We start from the raw sequence: 22289 nt of genomic DNA on the forward strand, positions 1-22289 counted from the left end.
GATCCGCCCGCCTTGGCCTCCCAAAGGTCTGGGATTTACAGATGTGATCCACCACGCCCAGCCCAGAAAGCCTTTTCTACTGGATATCTGTAGAAGAAAGCAATGCCCTGGGGAGAGGGTTGCGTTTCTCTGCTTTCTAGAAAGAAACTGGACTTGAAGGCAGTACCTAAGTATATAAAGAAATTATGCAGGGATGGATGGTATATTGAGCTCTATGGCTTGAGCTCAGGAGTTTGAGACCAGCCTGGCAGCAAAGTGAGACCCTATTACTACAAAAAATACAAAAATTAGCTGGGCATGGGGGCGCACACCTGTAGTCTCAGCTACTCAGGAGGCTGAAGTGGGAGGATCACTTGAGCCCAGGAGTTGGAGGCTGCAGTAAGCTATGATTGCACCACTGCACTCCAGCCTAGGCAACAGAGCAAGACCCCATCTCAAAAAAATAAACAATTAAAAAATTAAAAAGTTGCTTCATGTGAGCAATATGTTTTTTATTTTATTTATTTTTTTTCTGGGACGGAATCTCCCTCTGTCGCCCAGGCTGGAGTGCAGTGGCGCAATCTTGGCTCACTGCAGCCTCCGCCTCCTGGGTTCAAGTGATTCTCCTGCCTCAGCCTCACAAATAGCTGGGACTACAGGCGCATGCCACCACGCCTGGCTAATTTTTTTATTTTTAGTAGAGATAGGGTTTCACCATATTGGTCAGGCGGGTCTGGAACTCCCGCCCTCAGGTAATCAGCCTGCCTCGGCCTCCCAAAGTGCGGAGATTACAGGTGAGCCACTGCACCCGGCCACAGCAATATGTTTAGACTTAAGTTTTCTAGCAGCAAGGCCAACACTAAAGGTTATAAGATGTTTTCTTGCTTTTTAAAATTTGTTCTTTTTTTTTTTTTAATTTTTTTTTTGAGATGGAGTCTCGCTCTGTCGCCCAGGCTGGAGTGCAGTGGCGCAATCTTGGCTCACTGCAACCTCCGCCTCCTGGGTTCAAGTGATTCTACCGCCTCAGCCTCACAAATAGCTGGGACTACAGGCACATGCCACCACGCCTGGCTAATTTTTTATTTTTAATAGAGATAGGGTTTCACCATATTGGTCAGGCTGGTCTGGAACTCCCGCCCTCAGGTAATCTGCCTGCCTCGGCCTCCCAAAGTGTGGAGATTACAGGTGAGCCACTGCACCCGGCCACAGCAATATGTTTAGACTTAAGTTTTCTAGCAGCAAGGCCAACACTAAAGGTTATAAGATGTTTTCTTGCTTTTTAAAATTTGTTCTTTCTTTTTTTTTTTTTTAATTATTTTTTTTGAAATGGAGTCTCACTCTGTCGCCCAGGCTGGAGTGCAGTGGCACAATCTCGGCTCATTGCAAGCTCCATCTCCCGGGTTCACGCCATTCTCGCCTTGGCCTCTGGAGTAGCTGGGACTACAGGCGCCTGCCACCACACCCGGCTAATTTTTTGTATTTTTTAGTAGGGACGGGGTTTCACCGTGTTAGCCAGGATGGTCTCGATCTCCTGATCTTGTGATCCGCCCGCCTTGGCCTCCCAAAGTGCTGGGATTACAGGCGTGAGCCACCACGCCTGGCCCACTTTTTTTTTTTTAAACACATATATTTACATATTTTTTTCTAGTGCCAAAAGTAAAATGTTTTATTTCCCTGTAAGGTAAGATACAAATTTGTCTGGAGAAAAAGTCCTGTTAACTAAAATATTAATACAAGGTACAAAGACGAAAGTAGAGTTGTTTGGAGAAAACTTGAGATAATAGAGTCCCTGAGGGTAAAGTAGGGTCATTGTTGCAAAAACTGAGGGAGGAAGGTTGTGCTCAAGGGTTTATAAGGTAGTGGTTCAGCATGCTGGTTTCTTTCCAGGTCAGCAGGTTCCATCATAAGCTGTGGTCACATTCAGCTACCTGTTCCATTGAGTGATCAAACAAGGTTGGGAGCTGAATGCACACACACAAAAAAATCTTCACCTGAAGCCATATCTAGGTGGTGATAGGCACCTGCTTTCCCCTAGGGTATATATTGCAAGTCACTGGCTCTAGCCCTGCTGCTAGTCCAGGAAGTAACTTCGTGTGTCTAGAAACCTACACCTTCCTGAAGCGCGTTAGTCCCATCTGCCAGGAAATCAGCCTTCCAAAATGTACAAACCTTTTTTACAAAATAAAGCCTGAGCTTCAGCTGAGACGCTTTGGGAGAAATGAATTGTTCAGTTTTATCTGAAGCCATTTTTAGAAATTATAATGCACAAATCTGAGCCCGGTGTATGAAGTCCTTGGGGACCTTCTTGCTTTATTCTGCTGCCTCACCTCTTGCCTCATCCCATCCCCAACTCAAACATTTTTCTGTGTGATTTATGTTATACCTGGGCATCTCTGTTCCCCAGCCGTGAGTGCCCTTCTGACACTCTGTACCTGGCTGACACAAAGTCCTCTTTGAGAACTCAGCTTAGATATCTCCCCTTTGGGTGGGGCACGATGGCTCATGCCTGTAATCCCCAGCACTCTGGGAGGCTGAGGCGGGCAGATCAGTTGAGGCCCGGAGTTGAAAAACCAGCCTAGTCAACATGGTGAAACCCCACATCTACTAAAAATACAAAAATTAGCTGGTACGGTGGTGCGCACCTACTCCCAGCTACTCGGGAGGCTGAGGCTGGAGCATCACTTGAACCCAGGAGGTGGAGGTTGCAGTGAGCCGAGATTGAGCCACTACACTTCAGCCTAGGCAAAAGGGTGAGACCCCATCTCCAACAACAACAAAAAAGATATCTCCTTTTTTTTTTTTTTTTTTGAGATGGAGTCTAGCTCTGTTGCCCAGGCTGGTGTGCAATGGCACAATCTCGGCTCACTGCAACCTCCGCCTCCCAGGTTCAAGCAATCCTCCTGTCTCAGCCCCCCCAGTAGCTGAGATTACAGGCATGTGCCACCATGCCCAGCTAATTTTTGTATTTTTAGTAGAGACGAGGTTTCGCCATGTTGACCAGGCTGGTCTCGAACTCCTGACCTCAGGTGATCCACCTGCCTCGGCCTCCCAAAGTGCTGGGATTACAGGCGTGAGCTACTGTGCCTGGCCAAGATATCTCCTTTTTGTGGAATTCTTCCCACAACCCCAAAGGCTGAGTCACATACCTTTCCTGTGTATTCTCACTTCTTTTTTTTTTTTTTTAAGACGGAGTCTCGCTCTGTTGCCCAGGCTGGAGTGCAGTGGTGCGATCTTGGCTCACTGCAAGCTCCACCTCCTGGGTTCAAGCGATCCTCCTGATTCAGCCTCCTGAGTAGCTGGGATTACAGGCACCCGCCACTACGCCCAGCTAATTTTTTTTTTTTTTTTGTATTTTTAGCAGAGACGGGGTTTCACCATGTTAGCCAGGATGGTCTCGATCTTCTGACCTCGTGACTCACCTGCCTTGGCCTCCCAAACTGCTGGGATTACAGGTGTGAGCCACCGCGCATGGACTTTTTTTTTTTTTTTCTCAATTTGAGAGCAGTTACTGTTTATTAACTGAAAACATTAGAACAATAATCATGGTAGACACCTTAGTTCATCTAATAAGTCTGTTGATCTGGTCCTCTCTGTTGCCAGTATCTCCACCTTCTACAAAATGGGTGGTCTTTTTCTTCATTCTACCTCATGGAGAGGATAATTGAAAGGAGCATGGGAAGTTATTTGCTTCTTTGAAGCATTTTCCAACAGTATAGATCTTATGAATCAGATCCTCCATGTAGGTGATGCCATGTTTACCAAGAGATCAAGCAATCAACTGTTATCTGTCAAAGCAATTCACTTCTTATTGATTTTGCCATAACCACACTTGTAGATTAGTTCAATTACTGACTTCAGATTTGGGTATCCCCATGCAATATATGGTTCCACAATCCTCAGCATGTTTTTTGTTTGTTTGTTTGAGATGGAGTCTTGCTCTGTCACCTAGGGTGGAGCGCAGTGGCACGATCTTGGCTCACTGCAACCTCTGCCTCCCGAGCTCAAGCGATTCTCCTGCCTCAGCCTCCCAAGTAGTTGAGGCTACAGGCACACACCACCATATGCGGCTAATTTTTTTGTTTTTTAATTATTTTTAGTAGAGACGGGGTTTCTCTATGTTGGCCAGGCTGGTCTCAAACTCCTGACCTCAGGTGATCTGGCCCGCCTTGGCCTCCCAGAGTGCTGGGATTATAGGCATAAGCCACTTCGCCCAGCCCTCACAGGCTCATTTTTTTTGTTGTTTGTTTGTTTTTGAGAGGGAGTTTCGCTCTTGTTGCCCAGGGTGGAATACGATGGCGCAATCTCGGCTCACCGCAACCTCCACCTCCTGGGTTCAAGTGATTCTCCTTCCTGCCTCAGCCTCCCGAGTAGCCGGGATTACAGGCATGCGCCACCACGCCCGGCTAATTTTGTATTTTTAGTAGAGATGGATTTCTCCATGTTGATCAGGCTGGTCTCAAACTCCCGACCTCAGGTGATACACCCACCTTGGTTTCCCAAAGTGGTGAGATTACAGATGTGAGCCACCGTGTCCGGCCCATAGCTCACTTCTAATCATGACAGTCACCATATGAAACTGAAGCTGCCAGTTACTGGGGCAGCACAATCACACACTCTGATTAGTCATTGCTTTTCCTCTCAAGAAACTGAAGCTAATTCTGGCTGATTACAGATAAAGGGAATTAATAAAAGGATCCTGGGCAGCCCACATAAGTATTAGGAGAATGGAGATGAAAACTTGAATGCTGATCTTCCAAGAACTATGTCCTAAAATCATGCTCAGACCCCCAATGCTGCAGCCCTACTCATTGGGGTAGGAGAGACTCCTGCTGTCATTCACACTGCACCAAGGATGCATGCCTTTCTGTGCCAGGAGTCTAGCCTCGCAAACTACCACCACTATTGAGGGCCAGGTGCCTCTAATACCACCCTCACCAGCAAAATGGATCCCGTGTGGACCTCATTTTCAAGTTGCTCACGTGTGCATTGAAGGAAGTGATATTATGAAAGCCAAGATGAGATAAGATTTCCCAATAAAGGAAGGTGTGGTTGGTCTATGCTGTTTACTAAGCATGAAAAAAAAGAACAATCTGCAAATGAACTGTGGCTTTTGGCCTGACTACCCCCAATAAAGACAACTGAAAAAAGATTTAAAATAAAAATATTTATGGCTGGGCACAGTGGCTCACACCTGTAATCCCAGCACTTTGGGAGGTCAAGGTGGGTGGATCACCTGAGGTCAGGAGTTCGAGACCAACCTGGCCAACATGGCAAAACCCCATCTGTACTAAAAATACAAAAATTCACCAGGCATGCTGGCGCACACCTGCAATCTCAGCTACTTGGGAGGCTGAGGTAGGAGAATCCTTTCAACCCAGGAGGTGGAGGTTGCAGTGAGCCGAGATTGTGCCACTGCACTCCAGCCTGGGTGACACAGAGAAACTCTGTCTCAAAAAATAAAATAAAATAGAAATATTTAAAAAGCATCAAAGACCTTGTATGACACTGAAGAATTATCAGGAGAGAACAGGGAAAAGGACTGGAGCTCAAATAGATGGCTTAGGGTTGATTCTAAACCAGGGATATTTGTGAGTAAAGACAGCAGAGACATAAAGCTTGGCTTTTGCCATTCTCAAGAGTAGAGTGGGCCGGGTACAGTGGCTCATGCCTGTAATCCCAGCAGGTGGTAGGCCAAGGTGGGAAGATCACATGAGCCCAGGAGTTTTACACCAGCCTGGGCAAAATAGTAAGACCCCATCTCTTTTAAAAAAAAAAAAAACAGCCAGGTGTGGTGGCATGCACCTGTAGTCCCAGCTACTTGGGGGGCTGAGGCAGGAGGATCGCTTGAACCTGGGAGGTCAGGGCTGCATTGAGCTGAGATTGCGACACTGCACTCCAGCCTGGGTAACAAGGTGAGACCCCGTGTCCAAAAAACAAGAGAGATAGAGTGAACATGGGTGAAAGTCCTTCAGCAACTGGGGAGGTAAACTTTAGAGAAGCATCTTCTGCTGTTTGTTGAGACTCTAATCCATGGGCATTCACTGAAAGGCAGAGATGTATTTTTGGTTGCTTTCATGCATTAGCACAATGGGAGTTGGAGCTTAACATTCACCAAATGGAAGATGCTATGTAACAGTCCCTGTACTGGGTTGAAAACTGAAGAATTTTACTCTGTTTGTTGGGGTAGACTGTACTCCCAGGAATTTTTCTGTGTGGCCACAGAACTTCAAACCGTGTGTCTGAACTGTTAAATACCTTAGATATCTAATAGTGGAAACTGTTCAGAGTAAGATAATAGTGCCTTAGGTCTTAACGGTATACATAAAAGTATTTTTTCAAATAAAATGTCCAGAAAACAATCAAATATCACAAAGCAGGTAATAAAGCAGGGCAGCCAGAACAATAGAAACAACAGACTACAGAAACATGGACACACACAGACACACAAGGACTCCAGATGTTGGAATTATCAGACACAGATTGTAACACTTACTATGTTCAAGGAAATGAAAGTCCAATTTTAAGATCTCAGTGGCCGGGCAGTGCAGCTCACACCTGAAATTCCAGCACTGTGCAAGGCTGAGGCACAGATCACTTGAGACCAGGAGTTCAAGAGCAGCCTGGGCAACATAGTGAGACCTCATCTCTGTAACAAACAATAACAAACAAAAATTTTAAAATAAGTTTGTGGATTTAGGCATGTTTGTTATGTTTCAATTCACTGCAGTTATTGTCCTGATTGATTTCAAAATATTCTTTTTTTTTTTTTGTCCAGTGGAAGCCTCTTCAAGTTGGCCTTTGAGTTCTTTTGACACAACCCTAGTCACCAATAAAGTTATCTTTTTATTTATTTATTTGTCTATTCTTTGAGAAGGAGTCACATTCTGTTGTCCAGGCTGGAGTGCAGTGGTGTGATCTCCATTCACTGCAACCTCCGCCTCCCGGATTCAAGCGATTCTCCTGCCTCAGCCACCTGAGTAGCTGGGATTACAGGCACATGCCACCACGCCTGGCTAATTTTTATATTTTTAGTAGAGACGGGGTTTCAAAGTGTTGGCCAGGCTGGTCTTCAACACCTGACCTCGTGATCCGCCTGCCTCGGCCTCCCAAAGTGCTGAGATTACAGGCGTAAACCACTGCGCCCAGCCTAAAGTTATCTTTAACTTCATTCTGTGGTTTTATTATTATTTTTTCCTTTTTTTTTTTTTTTGAGACTGAGTCTCGCTCTATCATCCGGGCTGGAGTGCAGTGGTGTGATCTTGGCTCACTGCAACCTCTGTCTCCCAGGTTCAAGGCCTCAGCCTCCCGAGTAGCTGGGATTACAGGTGCCTGCCAACATGTGCAGCGAATTTTTGAATTTTTAGTAGAGACAGGATTTGGCCGCTATCGGGGCAAATTCAGCCAGATACCGGGTGAAATTCACCCCCAATATTTCACATAGCTTCTTTTCTATATTCCCTAAGAGTCGGCCGGTCTGAGAAATAAAGGGACAGAGTACAAAAAAGAGAAATTTTAAAGCTGGGTGTCCAGGGAAGACATCACATGTCGGCAGGTTCCGTGATGACTAATAAAAACCAGCAAGTTTTTATTAGTGATTTTCAAAAGGGGAGGGAGTGTACGAATAGGGTGTGGGTCACAGAGATCACATGCTTCACAAGGTAATAAGATATCACAAGGTAAATGGAGGCAGGGCGAGATCACAGGACCACAGGACGGGACAAATTAAAATTGCTAATGAAGTTTCGGGCACGCATTGTCATTGATAACATCTTATCAGGAGACAGGTTTGAGCAGACAACCGGTCTGACCAAAATTTATTAGGCGGGAATTTCCTCGTCCTAATAAGCCTGGGAGTGCTACGGGAGACTGGGGCTTATTTCATCCCTACAGCTTCGACCATGAAAGACGGCCGCCCCACAAAGCAGCCATTTCAGAGGCCTACCCTCAGGGACACACTCTCTTTCTCAGGGATGCTCCTTGCTGAGAAAAAGAATTCAGCAATATTTCTCCCATTTGCTTTTGAAAGAAGAGAAATATGGCACTGTTCCACCCAGCTCACCGGCAGTCAGAGTTTAAGGTTATCTCTCTTGTTCCCTGAACATTGCTGTTATCCTGTTCTTTTTTCAAGGTGCCCAGATTTCATATTGTTCAAACACACATCCTCTACAAACAATTTGTGTTAACACAATCATCACAGGGTCCTGAGGTGACATACATCCTCCTCAGCTTACCAAAATGATGGGATTAAGAGATTAAAGACAGGCATAGGAAATCACAAGGGTATTGATTGGGGAAGTGATAAATGTCCATGAAATCTTCACAATTTACATTCAGAGATTGCAGTAAAGACAGGCATAAGAAATTATAAAAATATTAATTTGGGGAACTAATACATGTCCATGAAATCTTCACAATCCACGTTCTTCTGCCATGGCTTCAGCCGATCCCTCCGTTTGGGGTCCCTGACTTCCCACAACAGGCCACGTTGGCCAGGCTGGTCTCAAACTCCTGAGCTAAAAAATTAGCTGGGCGTGGTGGCAGACGCCTGTAGTCCCAACTACTCGGGAGGCTGAGGCAGGAGAATGATGTGAACCCGGGAGGAGGAGTTTGCAGTGAGCTGAGATCGCGCCACTGCACTCTAGCCAGCCTGGGCGGAAAAAAAAAAAAAAAAAAGAGAGAGAGAGACAAACTCAATAGAAAAATGAGAAAAGAGTTGAACTGGGCCGGCATGGTGGCTCATCCCTGTAATCCCAGCACTTTGGGAGGCCGAGGTGGGTAGATCACTTAAGGTCAGGAGTTCGAGACCAGCCTGGCCAACATGGTCAACATGGTGAAACCCCCTTTCTACTAAAAACCCAAAAAAATTAGTCGTGCCTGGTGGTGCGTGCCTGTAATCCCAGCTACTCGGGAGGCTGAGGCAGGAGGATTGCTTGAACCTGGCAGGTGGAGGTTGCAGTGGGCCGAGATCGCACCACCACTCTCTAGCCTGGGCAACAGAGGAAGACTATCTCAAATAAATAAATAAATAAATAAGCCAGTTGCGGTGGCTCATGCCTGTAATCGTAGCACTTTGGGAGGCCGAGGCAGGTGGATTGCTCTGAGCTCAGGAGTTCAAGACCAGCCTGGGCAACACGGTGAAACCCCGTCTCTACTAAAAATACAAAAAAAAAAAAAAAAAAAAAAAAAGCCGCGATGGCAACGTGCCCCTGTAGTCCCAGCTACTTGGGAGGCTGAGGCAAGGGAATTGCTTGAATCCAGGAGGCGGAGGTTGCAGTGAGCCGAGAGCGCACCATTGCACTCCAGCCTGGGCAACATAGCGAGACTCTGTCTCAAAAAAAAAAAAAGTTGAACTGATACTTCACAAAAGATGATATCCCAAAAGCCAAACCTGTCTGAAAATGTGATCAACCTTATTAATATTTAGGTAAATGCAAATAAAAACTACAATGAGAAGCCATCGCATATCCAAAAACTTTACCCTAAAAGTGTGGCAATACTGGCTGGGCATGGTGGCTCAGGCCTGTAATCCCAACACTTTGGGAGGCTGATGCAGGCAGATCACGAGGTCAAGAGATCAAGACTATCCTGGCCAACATGGTGAAACCCATCTCTACTAAAAATACAAAAATTAGCTGGGTGTGGTGGTGCACTCCTGTAGTCCCAGCTACTCGGGAGGCTGAGGCAGAAGAATTGCTTGAACCCGGGAACCAGGAGGTGGAGGTTGCAGTGAGCTGAGATTGCGCCACTGCACTCCATCCTGGGCAACAGAACAAGACTGTCTCAAAAAAAAAAAAAAAAAAAAAGTGTGGCAATACCATGTGTTAATGGAGCTGGAGATAACTGGGAACTCTGACACATTGCTAGAGGAGTGTGAGTTGGTCCAACCAGTTTGATTTGCAGACCATAGATAAAAAAGATAGGAAACTCTCTGATTCATTTTATCTGGCAACCTGCTCTTTCTACCAAAAGCAGATAAAGAATATACCAAAAAGAAACTACGGCCCAATCTCATTTATCATAATAGATTTTAAAAATTCTAAATAAAGCAGTAAAACAAATGGGTAGTATAATTTGTTCCAGCAGATTTTATTCCAGAAACACAAAGATGGTTAAATATCAAGAATACTGCCACCATAATTTATTACATCAAAATCTTTTTTTTTTTCTTTTGAGACGGAGTTTCATTCTTGTTGCCCAGGTTGGAGTGCAATGGCACAATCTCAACTCATTGCAACCTTCGCCTCCTGGATTCAAGGATTCTCCTGCCTCAGCCTCCCCAGTAGCTGGGATTACAGGCATGCACCACCACACCCACCTATTTTTTTTTTTTTTTGTATTTTTAGTAGTGATGAGGTTTCACCATGTTGGCCAGGCAGGTCTCGAACTCCTGACTTCAGGTGATCCACCCGCTTTGGTCTCCCAAAGTGCTGGGATTACAGGTGTGAGCTACCACGCCCAGCCTTGAAATTGCTGTTTCTAACAAGTCTTAAAAGACACCCAGACTTTAACAATTGTTATTATATTCAGATTTTTTTGTTGGCTTTTGAGACAATCTTGCTCTTTTACCCAGTCTTGAGTGCAGTAGCATGATCATGGCTCACTGCAGCCTCAACCTCCTGGGCTCAAGCGATTCTCCCACCTCAGCCTCCCGGGTAGCTGGGACTACATGTGCAGTATCATGCCTGGTTAATTTTTAAATTTTTAGAGATGGGGTCTTGCTATGTTGCCCAGGCTTCTAGAATCATTCTTCATATTATTTCACTAACACAGCCTCCACCACATTAATATGGCAACAGGTTTAGAAATTATTTAAAACAAAAATTTCTAATGTTTACATATATTGTGTGATATATGTGTGTGTGTGTGTGTGTGTGTGTGTGTGTGTGTGTGTGTGTGTGTGTATCATTCCAAGGTACTGTTTCTAATTTTTTCCTGCAGGGAATGAATATTCAGTATTGCAGCTGCATTGGCTAGCTGGGGATTCTATTTACCACCACATTGTCCCGGACTGAATCTGAGGACAAAAAACCACTTCGGGAACAAATTCTTGTCTTCAACAAAGAGCTGTCTTGAGTAGGCACAAAAGTAGCATTTGAGGGCCGGGCGCGGTGGCTCAAGCCTGTAATCCCAGCACTTTGGGAGGCCGAGGCGGGCGGATCACAAGGTCAGGAGTTTGAGACCAGCCTGGCCAATATGGTGAAACCCTATCTCTACTAAAAACACAAAATAGCCGGGCATGGTGGCGGGCGCCTGTAATCCCAGCTACTCGCGAGGCTGAGGCAGGAGAATTGCTTGAACACGGGAGGCGGAGGTTGTATTGAGCCAGAGATCGCGCCATTGCACTGCAACCTGGGCGACCAAGTGAGACTCCGACTCAAAAAAAAAAAAAAAAAAAAGTAGCATTTGAGTACCTTTTTTTTCCTTTTCTTTTCTTTTTTTTTTTAGAGGAAGGGCACCCAGGCTGGAGTGCAGTGGCACCATAATAGCTCACTGCACTCTGCAACTGCTGAGCTCAAGAGATTCTCCTCCATCAGCCTCCCTAGTAGCTGGAATTACTGGCGTGAGGCACCACGCCCGGCTTATTTTCTTATTTTTTTGTAGAGGTGGTTGGAGCGGGGGGACTGGGGAGGGTCTCGCTATGTTGCTCAGGCTTGTCTCGAACTCTTGCCCTGAAATGATCCGTCCTCGGCCTCGCAAAGCGCTGAGATTACAGGCGTGAGCCACGGCGCCCGGCCTTGAATCGTTTTTCACATGCATTGCACGTTATTTCCTTTTATTCTCTAGTTTTTGGGTCCAGTCTTAAACCTGGGAAGGGATTCATTTGGGGGGTCACACCAGCGGGCATCCTGGCTCAGGCGGAACTCTGGCTCCAGACAGTGCGCCCAGGACCAAACGGTCAACCCCGGCCTACTCCTGCCCCTCCCAGATCCTCCCCTCCGCGGACGCTCCCGCGTCTTCCTCTCGCTCAGGCACTGAGGGGCGGGGAGATGGGTGTTAAAGAGGGGATATCACCAATCAACGTGCGCCTCCGGGAAACAGCGCTTCGCACTGGCTGGTTGGGTCTGACGACGTGGCCACTGTCCAATCCTCATGCTAGAGGCGGGGCTAAAGGCCAGTGGCGCAAGCAGAAGGAGGAGCGCACCGGTTGCAAGCACGTGACCGGGGCCTGAAGCCGGAAGCTACCTATCTGGTAGGGAGCTCCCCCAGCACCGAAGACTGCGATGGTGAGTGAGGACGCATGCGCGAGAGGACCCGCCGGGGGTTCAGCGTCTCTGCTCCCCAGTCTGTGTGGTTTCCCCCTCGTGGGCCTGCGCTCCACCCTCACCTCCTATCCGCTCGGGGAGGAAGAGGGGATGGAGATGGGAGGGATGGCGACGAGAATGCTGGGGAGGGGTCTGTGGGAGGGTGTTCTGGGGTTGCGGGTAGTCTGCAGGTCGGGCGGAGACGAGGGGAGGTGAAGAGAGGGTCTGGGGGCAGGGGCCAGTGGGGCAGCAAAGGCCCCTTGGGGTAGCAAAGGTGGGATGTGGAAGGCCAGGGGAACCCGGGGGCGAGAGTGGGGGCAGATGGAGGCTCGGGAAGATCAGTATTGAGGACCATGTAGGGGGGAGGGGGCCGGGAAGGAACCTGGCTGGGGAATGAGAAAACCTGGGGCCATCGTCAACCCAGAGACTTGGGTTTGCAGGTGAAGGGTATCGGGCCGTCCATCCCTCTAGCATGCTTCTCACGACTTGCATCTTTACCCACTAGACTTCTGCACTGACCCAGGGGCTGGAGCGAATCCCAGACCAGCTCGGCTACCTGGTACTGAGTGAAGGTGCAGTGCTGGCGGTGCGTTCTGGGAAAGGGAGGGGGTCCCTTAGTGCACACAGCCCGGTAACCCCTTCTAATATTGGCCCTTCTTTTCTCGGCTTTTATCTGGTTTCCTGCCTGGCATCTATTAGGTTGGTACAAAAGTATTTGCAGTTTTTGCAATTACTTTCAGTTATGAGTCTGTGGAATCTTAGTCTCCTAACGGCTGCGATTTATTTATTTATAGTTTTTGAGACTGAGTTTCGTTCTTGTTGCCCAAGCTGGAGTGCAATGGTGCGACCTCGGCTCACTGCAACCTCCGCCTCTGGGGTTCAAGCGATTCTCCTGCCTCAGCCTCCCGAGTAGCTGGGATTATAGGCACGTGCCACCATGCTCGGCTAATTTTTTGTATTTTTAGTAGAAACGGGGTTTCACCATGTTAGCCAGGCTGGTCTCAAACTCCTGACCTCAGGTGATCCACCTGCCTCAGCCTCCCAAAGTGCTGGGATTACAGGCGTGAGCCAACATGCCTGGCCTTTATTTGGTATTTCTTAAAAAGGCATTTGTATTTTGTTCCATAGTACTGTATGGTGTTAGGTCTCTAGATTACAGGCGTGAGCCACCACGTCTGGCCTTTATTTGGTATTTCTTAAAGAGGCATTTGTATTTTGTTCCATAGTACTGTATAGTGTTAAGTCTCCAGATGTTTTTGACTTAGGTAGAGACAAAGCTTAAGGTTAAGGGTTGAAAACAATACAGGTGGTAAAGACTATTGAGGGAATCCAGGATATTAAAAATTCAACATGTTATGACAAGGTAACTAACTTTCCGGGAGGTAGGAATTCAGCCCACCTTAAAGGAGAGTATTTACAGTGGGGGAGGACTTATTTGCAGGTGTGTGGCACTAACCTATCTGAACTGATGGTAAGTTTATGCTGAAAAGATTTGGGAAGGTTTGAGGGAAGAGAGGAGGATATGGTCAGGGAGGATGTAATTGTGAAGGATCTTCAAGGCCAGGTTAACACACTTGAACTTATTCTTGAAGGTAATACAGTTTGAAAGGTTTTTTTAAACAGAAACAAGACCCAGTGAGGTGGTTGAGCAATATTTGTTGTTAGTGATGTGAAGATGGGCAGAAGGAGGCGTCATTAAGAGATGAGACTGGGCTGGGCGTGGTGGTTCATGCCTGTAATTCTAGCACTTTGGGAGGCCAAGGCGGGCGGATCACGAGGTCAGGAGATCGAGACCATCCTGGCCAACACGGTGAAACTCCGTCTGTACTAAAAATACAAAAACAAAATTAGCCAGGCCTGGTGGTGGGCACCTGTAGTCCCAGCTACTCGGGAAGCTGAGGCAGGAGAATGGCGTGAACCTGGAAGGTGGAGGTTGCAGTTAGCCGAGATCACACCACTGTACTCCAGCCTGGGCGACAGAGTGAGACTCCGTCTCAAAAAAAAAAAAAAAAAAAAAGAGATGAGACTGGGCAAGTGGTGGTAAGGAGGAGGAGCAAGGAGAGAAGAGTTTTGTTTTTGTTTTTTTTTGTTTTTGTTTTTTGAGACAGAGTCTCGCTCTGTGGCCCAGGCTGGAGTGCAGTGGCATGATCTCAGCTCACTGCAACCTCCGTCTTCCGGGTTCAAGTGATTTTCCTGCCTCAGCCTCCTGATTAGCTAGGATTACAGGTGTGCACCACCATGCCCAGCTAATTTTTGTATTTTTAGTAGAGAGAGGGTTTCACCATGTTGGCCGGGCTGGTCTCGAACTCCTGACCTCATGATTTGCCTGCCTCAGCCTCCCACCCAAAGTGCTGGGATTACAGGCATGAGCCACTGCACCCGGACTGTTTTTTTGTTTTTGTTTTTTTTGAGACGGAGTCTCACTCTGTCGCCCAGGCTGGAGTGCAGTGGCGCAGTCTCCCCTCACTGCAAGCTCCGCCTCCCGGGTTCACGCCATTCTCCTGCCTCAGCCTCCCTAGTAGCTGGGACTACAGGCGCCTGCCACCATGCCCGGCTACTTTTTTGTATTTTTAGTAGAGATGGGGTTTCACCGTGTTAGCCAGGATGGTCTGGATCTCCTGACCTCGTGATCCGTCTACCTTGGCCTCCCAAAGTGCTGGGATTACAGGTGTGAGCCACAGCACCCCGTCCTGTTTTTTTGTTTGTTTGTTTTTTTTTAAGATAGAGTCTCGCCGTCACTCAGGCTGGAGTGCAGTGGTACGATCACATCTCATTGTAGCCTTGAACTCCTGGGCCCAAGCAATCCTCCCGCCTCAGCATCCCAAGTAACTAGAACTACAGGCAAGCACCACCACGCCCAGCCATTTAAAAAAAAAAAATGTGTGGAGACAGGGGTCTTGCTATGTTGCCCAGGCTGGTCTCAAACTCCTGGCCTCCAGCATTCCTCCTGCCTTGGCCTCCCAGAGTGCTGAGATTACAGGCATGAGCTCCTGTGCTTGGCCGGAAGAAGTTATTTTAAAGGAGGAATCAGTATATCTTGCTAATGACTAGAAATAGGTAATAGAGGAAATATTTCTGTAGCCAGAACTCTAAAGCCTGGAAGAGTGATGATGCCTTAAGAAACATGTCCCTGCGTGGTGGCTCACGCCTTTAATCCCAGCACTTTGGGAGGCTGAGGTGGGTGGATCACTTGAGGTTGGGAGTTCGAGAGCACCCTAGCCAACATGGTGAAACCTCATCTCTACAAAAAATTAGCCTGGCATGGAAGCACATGCATGTAATCCCAGCTTCTTGGGAGGTTGAGGCAGGAGAATTGCTTGAACCCAGGAGGCAGAGGTTGCAGCGAGCCAAGATTGCACCACTGTACTCCAGCCTGGGTGATAGAGTGAGACTCTGTCTCAAAAAACAAACAAACAAACAAACAGGAAATCAAAAAAAGAAGTGAATTGGGAAGGAGGTGGATAAGGATAAGGTGAAATTTGATGGCCCAACTTTAGACATTGAGTTTGATATAAAATAGCAGTTAATATATATTGCTAGTTCAGCAAAAGGAACTAAATCTAGTGGAGGCCCATATCAAGGAAGAGGGAAGAGGAAGTTGAGACAGTCACCAGAAAAGAGGAAGCCCAAGCCACTGTCCCATCACTTACTCTAGGGGTCAACAGAGGGAGGTATTCAAGGACAAAGGGAATGTTTATGTTTGAGATTCTGCAAACAGGGCAAGTGTGAAGACAGAAAAAGATGGAGCCATTAACAGGTAAGTGGTGGGCAGGCATTCATTTTGGAGAATGTGGCTTTATCAAATAGGCAGGGACATGGGAGAAATCCAGTTTCATGGGGTTAGAAAAGCATGGTCAATAAAGAGATGGATGGCCAGGCACGGTGGCTCACGTCTGTAATCCCAGCATTTTGGGAGGCTGAGGCGGGCAGATCATTTGAGGTCAAGAGTTTGAGACCAGCTGATTAATATGGTAAAACCCCGTCTCTACTAAAAATATAAAAAATTAGCTAGATGTGGTGGTGCTGGTACGTGCCTGTAATCTCAGCTATTTGGGAGGCTGAGGCAGGAGAATCACTTGAACCCGAGAGGCCGAGATTGCACCACTGCACTACAGCCTGGGTGACAGAACCAGATTCCGTCTCAAAAAAAAAAAAAAAAAAAAGATGGATAAGTTACTGCTCATCCGGGGAAGGCCAGTATTATGGGAAACAGGATGGCATCTGGAGGGTGACAACATTATAGGGGGAGATTTCAGGTTGTTTTTTTCCAAAGCTGAGGGTACTGGCAAGCCAAGGGGGAGAGGGTCTAAGTGTGAGAGCCAAGGGGACTGTGCCTGAATTCCTTCCTGAGCCTGTGCCGTAATGCCCGCCTGTCTCCCTCCTCCGTCTGCGTGCAGTCATCTGGGGACCTGGAGAATGATGAGCAGGCAGCCAGTGCCATCTCTGAGCTGGTCAGCACAGCCTGTGGTTTCCGGCTGCACCGCGGCATGAATGTGCCCTTCAAGCGCCTGTCTGGTGAGCCCCTGCCCCTGCCCTTGGTGGTGGTACTGGGAGCGGGGGGCTGCTTCCAGGGGCTTCTCGGCTTCTCTTCTTCCAGCCTCCTACCATCTCCTGGGGTCTCTGGTCTGGCCACTTTCCTCCCTTTGGGACTCCCCTGTATCAGAATTGTGAATGAGAAGGCAAGAGAAAGGAGATCTAGCAGAGGCCACTCATCTTCAAATCTCTGAGCCTGGAACTATAGAACTTCTTTGGCTTTGATCCCAGCCAATGTGCGTGTGGCCCCGCCCCATGGAGTCTGTTGCACCCACTAACTCTGTGCTCCCTTCCCTCTCCTGGGGCGGGGGAAGGTGTGTCTCTCCTCCAGTGGTCTTTGGAGAACACACACTGCTGGTGACGGTGTCAGGACAGAGGGTGTTTGTGGTGAAGAGGCAGAACCGAGGTCGGGAGCCCATTGATGTCTGAGCCTGCCGGAGGGCGAGGGTCGGAGAAGCGGATTGGGTCTTGGGCCTCTGTGATGAGGCAGGCACACCCGTCGGTCTTGGCTTGCTGCTAGAACTAGGGCCTTCTGCTCGCCCACCTCCCACCCCTACCTGGACGGGCCGAGGCTTGGGGACTCTGAGCTGTGTTAAGGAGAACAAGGGCAAGGAGACCTCCCTTTGTGCTCCCTCCCTCCCTAATAAACATGAGTCTGATGTTCTCCAGCCCAGGGACATGTGTGTTTAGTGTCGGAATGGTTACACCCCATGTCTGTCTTCCACCTTCTGGGGAGAAAGTCATGCACCTTAGCCCAAGTTGGGTGCGGCAGGGCCACCTCTGTGTGCTATAAAACTGGGAAGCAGAAAAAGCTGGAGGGGAAGGGAGTCACCCTGAGCCCTGGCGACCTCTGCTCTTCCCATCAGTACACAAACTAGTCATCCTTCTCCCTCCTGAACAGGCATTTAATAGTCTTATTTCAGTTGGAAGCAATAGTTGGAAAATAAGTTACAGGAACAGACCAAAAAAAAACAAAAAAAAATTAAAGTGCTTCAGGCTGCAAAGGTAAACATAAGGGGCAGGAGGCTACCTGGCCCTGTCCCCAACCCCTGAGACAGGAAGGTCACTGTCAGGGGCCCTTAGCCATCACCACCCTCTAATCTCAGCCCTGCGGGAGGGAGGGAGGGAATGTCAGAGGTGGGAAAGAACTCAACGGGAATGAGGAAAAGACTTTGTAAACTCAGAACCAGGGTAAAGGGCCGGGGACAAGGGAGCTCTGGGAACCCTTGCCCTGGCCTAGGGGTGGGGCCAGCCCCCCCCACAGGAACTCGGGGAATACTGGTGGCTTAGTCCCAGCCATGCCCGCCCACTTCACAGCTTCTTCCCCCATCCCTCATCAGCAGACACAGACAGGCAGCTCTGCCAGGCCTCTTCACCCCCGTCTGGGAGGCATCCCAGGGGAGGCACAGCCTGGGAGCAGGGATCCCCTCTGGGGGCGTTGGGTCTCTGGAGTGTAAGAGGGAACAGAGCTGGCACGGTGCTACTTGACGGGTTCCACCACCAGGACCTTGCACTCGCGCTTGGCAATCTTGTCCAGAGACAACACAGCCTTGTCCGGGGGCAGGTAGAGGGGGCGGCCAACAGGAGAGGCCACAGGGGGCGTGATGGCTCTGCGCTCCATCACACTGCCCGACCTGGGGGAAGGCAGAGGCTGTGGGCGCTGGTCAGACCCGGCACCCTCGCTGCTCCCATCCTCTACCCGGTCCCATGCCACGCCCCCTGGTTCTGTACCTCATGAGGTGGCTTCGGGAAGGCTGCTGGTGGGAGAAGGACTGGGAGCGGCCCAGGCTAGCCTGATGCCTCTCCACCAAGTCCCGGACAGCAGGGCTGCTGGGGCTGCTCTTGCGGGAGAGGGGCCGGGCCTCGGGTGGAGGGTGGGACACGCTGGCGGTGAACTGCAGCTTCAGTTTCATGTGCTGGCTTAGCTGGGGGGAGACACAGTCAGCATGCCAGCTCAGCTTCCAGGGCCCAGGCCTCCTTCCAAATGGTCTTCCCCACGTGACAGACTGATGTCAAATCTAAATCCCACCTTCCCTCTGCCCAGCTTTTTATTTCATCCCCAAAATCTAAGGGTCCTGCCTCCGTCCACCCCAGCATTCTGCATCACTCAGCACTCAGCCCAGACCCTCCCCAGCCCACCTCGAAGAGCCCCGTCCTCAGAGCCTGGAAGGCCACACTGAAGGTGAGCGCGCTGCCCTTCCGGGAAAAGCCAAGGTTGTTGAGGGGCGTGTGGCAGACGACGGAGTCCAGGGCAGCCTGCATGGCCCGGCGCTCCTCCTCACACAGCTGCTTTCCTGGGGGCAGAAACAGGGACCAGCAAACACTACAGCGTTCCTCATTCCCACAGGGCCTTCGCCAGCACAGTCTCATCTGATTCTCAAAGCCACTCTGTGGAGTAAACTGAGCAAACGTTATCTTTTGTGCATGTTGTAGATAACAACAGCTAATACGTACTGCGTGCAAGGCACGTCACGTATATTAACTCAGTATCTGCATGACAGCCCCATCAGATATGAGTTGCTCTATTTTAAAGGTGAGGACTCTGAGGCCCAGAGAGGTTAAGTAACTTATTCAAGGTCACACAGCTAGTAAAGGAGAGAAGTAGAGTTCACACCAGCGAGTGCAGCTCCAGTGTCTATGCCCTGAAAGTCACTCTGCCCCACTGCCTCTCTAAACTCTCCATCTAGGACACTGGGGAGACCACCCAGGTACAGGGCGGAAGCTACCTGCCACAAGTCACCTCCAGTGATGGGGCTGGCACCAAATTTGGCTGTTTTCACTGTCCTGCCTCCCTGACTTTTTCCTTTCTCTTCCCCTCCCTGGGGACCAAATTCCTACCTGGCAGCTGACCTACCAGCCTGTGCATGCTCTGGGGTCCACACGAGCCTCACAGCAAGGAAGTCTTGGAGATTGTTAAGCAGCGTGTAGGTGACAGTGAAACGCTCGTAGGTCCGAACAGGGGACTTACAAGAAGCGGTCATCACAAAACACGGGCGGTCCAAGCGGACACTGGGCAGGCTAGGAGTGGTGAGAGAGGGATGCTGGCTGTGTGTGTCAGGCCACAAAGGCGAACGCCATGATTCCTCCAGGATCCACACTCACCGGTAGTGGGTGTAGATGCTCTGAGTGAAGGGCAGCTTTGGGGTGGACCACTGAACCACAGCAATCAGGGGAACTTCCAGGCCCTGCAGGAGGGACAAAGGGGGTTGGCACAGGTATTAAGAGTGCCCCTCCCATCTTGAGTTAGCTGCCTGGTCTTTCCCTCCCACTGCCTTATCACTTTTCTTTGAACACACCAGCCCCTTATGCTCACCTCCTTGGCCCCTGGAGGGGGCTGCTCACCCCCTCTCAGCTGAAACAGGAAGTTGTGTTCCTCTAGGGCATTCAGCGGGCAGGGGAAGCAGCCAGAGGTCCCGGGTAGGCGGCAGAAGGAGCCCATGGAGACTTCCCCAGACTGGTGACTAGCTCAGAAAAGAGGACAAGGCATGGTCTCCCCATGCCAGAGCTCAGCCCCTGAAGCCATCCCCACCACTTCACAGCCTCGCCCCTCCCAGGACCTCACCAGACATTGTCCACCAGCAGCACAGAGCCATCGGGCATGACAGGTAGATAACTGGCGTTGAAGTTGGGGAGGATTCGGATATCCCAGATGGAGATTTCCTCCTGAGAGGAGCTGTTCAGCACTGTGGGAGAGGACCAGCTTGGCTCAGAATAGCTGGACCCCTCAGGCCCCACCTTTACCCAGAAAAAACCGGACCTACCCCACCAGCCTGCCCAGAGGAACTGCATCCAATCAGTTCCCTTGTTGCTCCCGGAGGCTGGAGCCGGCAGCCCTGCTTACCCTTGAGCACGGTCAAGTGTTTTCCAGCCACAGTGAACTGCCGGCATCTCAGAACCGGAGGGGGCAGCAGAGTCAGCAGCGTGCTCACTGCGGGAGGGGGTGGGGGCAAGAAGTGATGGTCTGGAGGCTGACCTCACCTCCAACCCAGAATTCTCACTTTCCTCTTCTCAGAGCCCATTAGCCACTTTCCAGTGTGACCCCTCCCCTCTGTCCCCCAATTCCCAGACTCTAGCCCTTTGCCTCTGTGCTGCCCTGCCCACCTTGGGCCTTGAAAGCGCTCTGCTCGCCCCGGAATGTCTCCCCAGGAGATCGGGTCTGCAGCAATCGCAGGTAGCCTTGATCTCTGACCTCTGGTGCCTCAATCTCCCGCTTCCACACAGTCACTACAATCTGTCAAGAGGAAAGACAGATGGCTGTGCCCGGAAAAGGTGTCTGAATTAAGACAATAGCTCCACTCTTGCTCATCTTACCTTGGCCTTAGGTGTCCCTGGGGGCAGTCTATCCAGTGAAACGGTGAGTGGGAAGATGACCTCATCTGTGGACACAATCGGTTCCTCCACAGGCAGCTGGGGTTGGGAAAGGGGTGAAGAGGTCAGGAGCAAGTCAGAGGCAGCCTGCAGCCTTTCCCTTTAAGACCGGCAGGTCATCTGCCTCCTGCCTCAGGCCCCCAGCAAACCGCCCCTCCGTCCTGTGCCAGGTCCCCCAAAGCTCCTCACCGTGGTCGCTCCCCCTGAGGTAGCAGGGCCCGGGCCGTGGGTGAGAAGGGGGCTGCAGCCTCGGAACAAACCCCCACCCCCAGGATCCCCTCCCCCTGGGGGCTCCGAATCCTGGTCGCCGGCGCCGCCGCCCCCCGGCATCCCGCCTCCGGCGCTGACCGAGGCCAGGGCGGCCAGGGCGGTTGCCAGTTCTGCCCAGGCTCCTCTGGAGCCCAAGCCCGGGCCGCCCCCGGTGCCGGACCCCGCACCGCCCCGGCAGCGCAACACCAGCAGAAAACGGACAGTCTCCCCCAAGTACAGATGGTTGCGCCGGGGCAGCGCCCGGTACCGGCCCGGATCCCCTGCCAGCTCCGCGCGCGGCGGCAGCGGCACGGCCGGGAAGTACATCGAGTAGTCGCACTGGGACTCCATGGGGCGGCGAGGACGGCGCGACTGGGAGCCCGGACCGGAGGCCGACCGCCGGCGGGGCCCGCTAGGGTGGGTCCAGAGGGTCCCGACACCTCCGGCTGCTGCGCCCGGCTGGGGCGGCCGGAGAGACCGGCCCGGTCCCGGCACCGGGGCAACGAACCCGAACCAACACCCGGCAGCGCCGGAACCGGGGTACTGAACCGAATGACTGGAGAGAAACAGGAAGCGGAAGGGAGGGGGCGTGGCCGCCGAGGCCCCGGAATCTGCGGGTGCCCGGACCGTGGAGGAGGGGGCGGGGTCCCGCTGCTCTGAGGCTGCGAGAATGCAGGCGGGGGCTGCGGCCAGGCTTCTTGGAAAAGAAATGGAAGACCTCGTCGGCCAGGCGGGTTGGCTCACGCCAGTAATCCCAGCACTGTGGGAGGCCGAGGCGGCAGGATCGCTTGAGGCCAGGAGTTCAAGACCACCCTGGCCAACATAGCAAGTCCTCCTCTCTGCAAAAAATTTAAAAATTATCCGGGCGCGGTGGCGCGCGCCTGTATTCCCAGCTACTTAGAAGGCCTAGGCAGGAGG

The 22289-nt window shown here is 50.5% G+C and overlaps 2 protein-coding genes across 6 annotated transcripts; one reads left to right on the plus strand and one right to left on the minus strand.

The window, feature by feature from the left end:
• The first annotated feature begins 12054 nt into the window (after window positions 1-12054).
• LAMTOR4 (late endosomal/lysosomal adaptor, MAPK and MTOR activator 4) lies at window positions 12055-17422 on the plus strand. Of its 4 annotated transcripts, none has more exons than XM_008968765.5 (4): window positions 12055-12203; window positions 12727-12807; window positions 16619-16736; window positions 17069-17422. In XM_008968765.5, exons 1-4 carry the CDS (start codon window positions 12201-12203, stop codon window positions 17113-17115), a joined length of 249 nt encoding a protein of 82 aa, XP_008967013.1. In that variant the 5' UTR covers window positions 12055-12200; the 3' UTR covers window positions 17116-17422. The 4 variants fall into 4 exon arrangements, with proteins under 4 accessions (XP_008967013.1, XP_003815795.1, XP_063462081.1 ...); XM_003815747.6 differs by having other exon boundaries at window positions 12058-12203; window positions 17086-17422; XM_063606011.1 differs by lacking the exon at window positions 12055-12203 and adding an exon at window positions 12214-12265.
• Window positions 17423-17638: 216 nt separating this feature from the next.
• TRAPPC14 (trafficking protein particle complex subunit 14) lies at window positions 17639-21947 on the minus strand. Of its 2 annotated transcripts, none has more exons than XM_034964562.3 (11): window positions 21812-21947; window positions 21066-21161; window positions 20856-20985; window positions 20596-20682; window positions 20317-20437; window positions 20068-20215; window positions 19857-19939; window positions 19609-19772; window positions 18894-19048; window positions 18486-18679; window positions 17639-18388 (listed from the first exon to the last, which is right to left on the minus strand). In XM_034964562.3, the coding sequence occupies exons 5-11, from the start codon at window positions 20352-20354 to the stop codon at window positions 18235-18237; spliced, it is 936 nt and encodes a 311-aa protein (XP_034820453.1). In that variant the 5' UTR covers window positions 20355-20437; window positions 20596-20682; window positions 20856-20985; window positions 21066-21161; window positions 21812-21947; the 3' UTR covers window positions 17639-18234. The 2 variants fall into 2 exon arrangements, with proteins under 2 accessions (XP_034820453.1, XP_008967014.2); XM_008968766.4 differs by having other exon boundaries at window positions 21312-21946.
• Between the last annotated feature and the right edge of the window lie 342 nt (window positions 21948-22289).

Source organism: Pan paniscus, chromosome 6 (assembly GCF_029289425.2).
Source record: "Pan paniscus chromosome 6, NHGRI_mPanPan1-v2.0_pri, whole genome shotgun sequence".
In the NCBI taxonomy this organism is placed as follows: Eukaryota; Metazoa; Chordata; class Mammalia; order Primates; family Hominidae; genus Pan; species Pan paniscus.

Excerpts from the sequence above, each read along its gene's own strand:
- LAMTOR4 (XM_063606010.1), top strand. The coding sequence starts at position 12,218 with ATGCGCGAGAGGACCCGCCGGGGGTTCAGCGTCTCTGCTCCCCAGTCT. Across the intron at positions 12,808-16,618 it reads GTGAAGGTGCAGTGCTGGCG|TCATCTGGGGACCTGGAGAA; the intron begins GTGCGTTCTGGG and ends GTCTGCGTGCAG. Across the intron at positions 16,737-17,085 it reads GCCCTTCAAGCGCCTGTCTG|TGGTCTTTGGAGAACACACA; the intron begins GTGAGCCCCTGC and ends TCTCTCCTCCAG.
- TRAPPC14 (XM_008968766.4), bottom strand. The coding sequence starts at position 21,722 with ATGGAGTCCCAGTGCGACTACTCGATGTACTTCCCGGCCGTGCCGCTG. Across the intron at positions 20,986-21,065 it reads CAGGGACACCTAAGGCCAAG|ATTGTAGTGACTGTGTGGAA; the intron begins GTAAGATGAGCA and ends TCCTCTTGACAG. Across the intron at positions 18,389-18,485 it reads TCCCGAAGCCACCTCATGAG|GTCGGGCAGTGTGATGGAGC; the intron begins GTACAGAACCAG and ends GCCTTCCCCCAG.